General features: G+C 43.8%; 1 protein-coding gene and 1 long non-coding RNA gene across 2 annotated transcripts in view; one reads left to right on the top strand and one right to left on the bottom strand.

Annotated features, from left to right (window-relative positions):
* Positions 1 to 2,927, bottom strand: part of LOC111954850 (POU domain, class 2, transcription factor 2-like) — a 49,821-nt gene extending 46,894 nt beyond the window's left edge. The window contains 1 exon segment of the mRNA XM_070436051.1: positions 1,748 to 2,927. Within this exon segment, the coding sequence (XP_070292152.1) occupies positions 1,748 to 1,847 (100 nt within the window). The 5' untranslated portion in view covers positions 1,848 to 2,927.
* The window catches only part of LOC139023309 (uncharacterized), a 376,026-nt gene that overhangs the window by 144,989 nt on the left and 226,037 nt on the right, over positions 1 to 5,000 (top strand). The gene's annotated exons all lie outside the window — the stretch shown is intronic.

Here is a 5,000-nt window from a genome sequence, read left to right as displayed (position 1 = left end):
AAGCCCACCCGGGCCCAAAGGGAACACAGGAAAGACAGACAGAACGAGAGAGCGAGCGAGAGAAAGACAGAGCGCGAGAGAGAGAGAGAGAGAGCGAGAGATACTTCTATGTTAGATGCTCTTTATTGGCTGACCGACCATCTGTGTCTTTATGTTGTTACCCAATTCCTCATGGGACATGGAGGAATGAAAGTAGAGAGAAGAAAAGAAGGGGGTATATTCACTTTTCTACCACTGATGTTTTCTACCAGTATTGACTTATACCCTTCTATTCAAGCCTGCATACGGGAGTATGTTCACTTTATAGGCTACTCACTCACACCTCTATACTGGCATAAGCTAGTAGGTGTGTTACCCAGGGATGTAGGTGTGTTACCCAGCGATGTAGGTGTGTTACCCAGGGATGTAGGTGTGTTACCCAGGGATGTAGCTGGGTCAACCTTGAACATTAGGGGTAAATAGGTGGGTAAACCCATATGCAAATAAATTATTATCTAGCATTATAAGTGGATAACCCCTTTTCACAAAATAAAAAAGGTGTAAACTGAGTTTACTTTAGTTAACCCTCAACCACATCACGAATGTTATACTTTGTTAATCCCATTTGAAACATTTTCCAAAATGTGTTAATTATTATTCACTCGTAACCTATACTTTACCTTCATTTCATTCAGTGACCTACCTATAACGGTTGTCCCCTCTTCCCACCCCTCTCTGTCACAACAAAAGCAAAGGACATACGTGCCCTGTCAAGCCGTCCTCCTGCATGGCTACCACAACCAGTGCTCATTAAAAATTTCAACCGTTCTTCTCCTGGTGACATGTAGTTAAGTAGATAGCCTGCATTATCATCACAGCCCTGGAGAGGAGCATATATTCGGCCCCATCTGTCATTTGAATTTTCCACTTGGATGGAGACAGGGACAGCATCATCTTCCCGCCCCCTTCCCTATCTCCTCGTTGTTAGATAAAACCACCTCCACCAAAAAGTGACAAAGATCGTAAAAGACAAGATAGTTCATATACTCCACAGGTTGTTGCAACACTACAGTCACCAATCATTTCTCATKTCATTCATTGATAATTACCTAACCTGACTAGGCCTATCAACTTTACGCATCAACACTTTGACTGAGAATATGATAATTAAAGTAGAATGGCCTGTAATTCGTTCAATCTTTTCCACTCCCCACTCCCAGCCTTGTCGCAAGGTTTCTCACTCTCTATCCCTCTTTTTTTTCCGCGGCCCCGGGATCGATCTCCGCTGGGTCGATAAATTACCATGAATATTCCCTTAACCGTCCGTGAGACGAAAGCGGGAGAGACGGGTGCATAGACAGAGGCAGACGGAGCGGAGAAGACAGATGGGGATGGAAGTGAGGAGAGAAAACGGTCTGGGAACAGCATGGGACACAGCACATAGGCAAATGTTTAAAGGATGTAAATAATGAACCACATTTTCTTGACAACATTTTGGGGATAAGATGTTTTTTTACACTTTGGATTTTTATACAAATATTCTAATGTCTTTTGGRGGAAAATTCGACTCGGACAGAAATGTAACCTATGTCTATAAACAATTCAAGCTAAATGTTCTCATCCTTTTTGAGGAATCAAGAGRTGGTCTAAGGACTTGCCAGTGCAGTGGACAATTATTAGCTGACCGACCAAGTTTTTTTTCATGTATGTGAAATGTAGAGGAGCATGGCCAATGAAACAGCTATAGCGGGATAAGTAACGGTCTTACCGGAGCTGGAGCGTAGAGCCAGCGGGGACTTGAGACGCCAGGCGCTGAAGTCGGAAGCAGTTCTCTGAAAGACGAACGGCACCGGCAAGGGAACAAACATGATCCGCTGTCGTTCTTGGTTTTTATTTGCAGTTTTCTTCGAATTGCGCTTGTCTTCTCTTCTTTGTTGCTTTTCTTCGTATGCTTTCCAGGTAGACGTTTCAAAATATGTTTGGTAGTAAGAATATTTGGTTGAGTTTGTGTCTAGCCTATGCTACGTTCACATTTTTGGTTTTGTGCCTCTATCTATGTCATATCGATGTGGATATATGGTCCCTTAGCAGTTCAGTGAACGGTGCTCACTTGAGACTAACACACAGACGGATAGTCGGGATACCGGATACACAGCGCCAGCTATGTAAAATAGGCTTCTGTTGATATTAGTCATTAACAGAATTAATAGACTCTCTAACGCTGGTATTCTCTCATTGGTAAAAGTTAGGCCTGTATGTAGCTACAAAATAGCCTAGATATGAACTGTGTGGAGTATTCTTTTTTATATTCTTGAAGGTATTTCCATATGTTTTGCTTATCACGACAGGTGTGCGACTCTTCCCGTCACAGTGGCCTCTTTTACCTCGATCGGTTTTGCTTTGGTTTACACTTGTAAATAAATATCTCTCCAGTTTTACTTTGATGAAAAACTGTACTTTCTCGCTGTCCGTTGTAGCAGGTGTATGGTCGGAACAGAAAAGGTTAACAACTGTTTGTGTGGTGKTGTTATTTGTGGTTCTCTATATTTGGTTCTAAGCAGAAATGGCTATGGTCAGCTCACGAATACATGCACACAAGAAGCATTATGATAAAATATACAATGACATTATTTGAAACATTTAAATAATCAAATAATAAGTAAGGCTACACAGGGACGCCTCTGGTTTTCGCTCCTCCCCCTCTCTGTCACAGGCCGGTAATTAAAACGCAATCAATCGATAAATAAAAGATAAATAAATAAACCAGCTTTTTTTTTTACGAAATGAAAGCTAAACGAAAAACATAAACACGGTACCCGTTATGCGGTATCTTTTCTTTGGCTCTGTCCCGCCATCCGTCTGTGTGTCTGTCTCWATGTTCCCGTTATTTGGGAACCCCAGTTCGTTCGGTCCGACTCCCTCCAGTCTGAAAGCGCTCTGACAACGCTGCTCGCAACATTGARGCGAGAGAGCACCCGCCGTATAGCCTACAGTCCCCCACCCCCTTTCTCCCCCTTCTTTCTTTTCCTCCCCCCGCTTCCTTCTACCCCTGCTCTCTCCCTTTTTCTTACTAATCCCATATAAAATGACCTATACTCTGCATTGATCTCTTGATTAAACTTAATTCACAATGATGCCAATAATCGTGATGGTCTCCTAATCGATTGGTTTACACAATAGACACGTATTCAGAGTTGGTGTTTGGTGTATTTTTGTTCAGGTGATTTTTCGCATCGCTCCCCCTACATTTACCTTGGCTAAATCTACGCATTGCAAGGTCATAGGCAGCATTGCCAGCATAGTAATACAGTAGTCTTATGGTATGAGTAATTGAGCTAGTTATAGAGATACTAAATTGGTGAATTGGGGGCATTTGGACATCATTGTGTTGTGTGCGTAAAGATCCCTTAACTGCAGGTGTTTTGGTCAGTTTGTGAGCTTCTACAGCTGTAGCCTAGCATGTGCACATTTTAGGATAGTCATCCATTCCTACACCTACACCCACGCCCCCTCCCATCCCTCCGCCGATACGTTTTGTGCTGTCAGTTATAAAGCCACAATCTGTGCMGCGCACTTACACTCAAGATTATTGCCGACATAGATTTTTTAAATAGAAAAATCTATACGCTAAACATCGCAGTCAATATGGGAAAATCGAAAGCGCTGAGCCTGATCTCTCTCTCTCTCTATACCTCTTCCTCTCACTGCTTCTGTGGTGTTGTTAATGAGTTATCGATAAATTATGGGCCTATGTCATAAAAAGCCAGAGGCRTTGACAATGCCAATAACCAAACTGGAGGGTGAAAAAAGTCACAAAATAAATATAACCTCAGTTGTGGATAAAACATCATTAATATTGTTCAACATATCGGTTACCAAGCCTATTCTAACAATGGAGACGGGGATCTGTTCTGGACGTGAATTTGATTTCAGCTTCGCATAGACACCACAATGGTGCGGTGAGGTTTATTGTCCCCGTTCTCTCCCTCTCCCCCCGTTTACGCCCCACTCCATTTGACAGATGACATCCGCATGTCCAACGAACGAGAGAGAGGGACAGAAAAAAAGAGAAGCGACTAGTTGTCCTTCAGGAACCCCCCTCGCAGGAGAGGGCACGCGCCCAAAACCCCCCCCCACCCCCCCCCCCCCCCAAACTCCTTCCAGACAAAAGCAATTATTTATTGTAGAATATAGTGTGTTTTGCGCGACTGAGGAAGGAAGGTGTGTGGATTAGAAGGAGAGGAGAGGACGATAGTGGTAGACCCATCATCACGGGCTTCCTTTCATTTTATAACCATTTTATAACAAGCATGCGGTTTGCCACCATGTTGATCTCCTGACCATGATCACACATGAGCACACAATGAAAAAATGGGCAAACATAGGCTACACAAACATTACCCGCACACAATTACGCACGCACGCACGCACGCACGCGCGTACACACGCTCACACAAAGAGCAAGGCAAACAAACATTGGCGCACATAATAGAGAACATCCCACACACACAGGCCTGAACAGACTGGTCTCATAGACTACACTTAACATAGTAAACATAAATCCGAGACACTCAAATKAAGCGTTGTGAACAGAGTGCCCCATGGTGGCTGGTGAGGCTATGGTATGGGCAGGCATAAGCTACGGACAACGAACACTATTGCATTCTATCGATGGCAATTTGAATGCACAGAGATACAGTGACGARATCCTGAGGCCCATTGTCGTGCCATTCATCCGCCACCATCAACTCATGTTTCAGCATGATAATGCACGGCCCCATGTYACAAGGATCTGTACACAATTCCTGGAAGCTGAAAATGGCCCAGTTCTTCCATGGCCTGCATACTCACCTGACATGTCACCCRTTGAGCATGTTTGGTATGCTCTGGATCGACGTGTACGACRGCKKGTTCCAGTTCCYGCAAATATCCAGCAACTTYGCACAGCCATTGAAGAGGTGTGGAACAACATTCCACAGGCCACAATCAMCAGCCTGATCAACTCTATGCAAAGGAGATAT

This window comes from Salvelinus sp. IW2-2015, linkage group LG30 (assembly GCF_002910315.2).
Source record: "Salvelinus sp. IW2-2015 linkage group LG30, ASM291031v2, whole genome shotgun sequence".
NCBI classification, from domain to species: domain Eukaryota; kingdom Metazoa; phylum Chordata; class Actinopteri; order Salmoniformes; family Salmonidae; genus Salvelinus; species Salvelinus sp. IW2-2015.
Note: the sequence above shows the minus strand (reverse complement) of the source record. Positions and strands in the feature narration are given on the sequence as shown.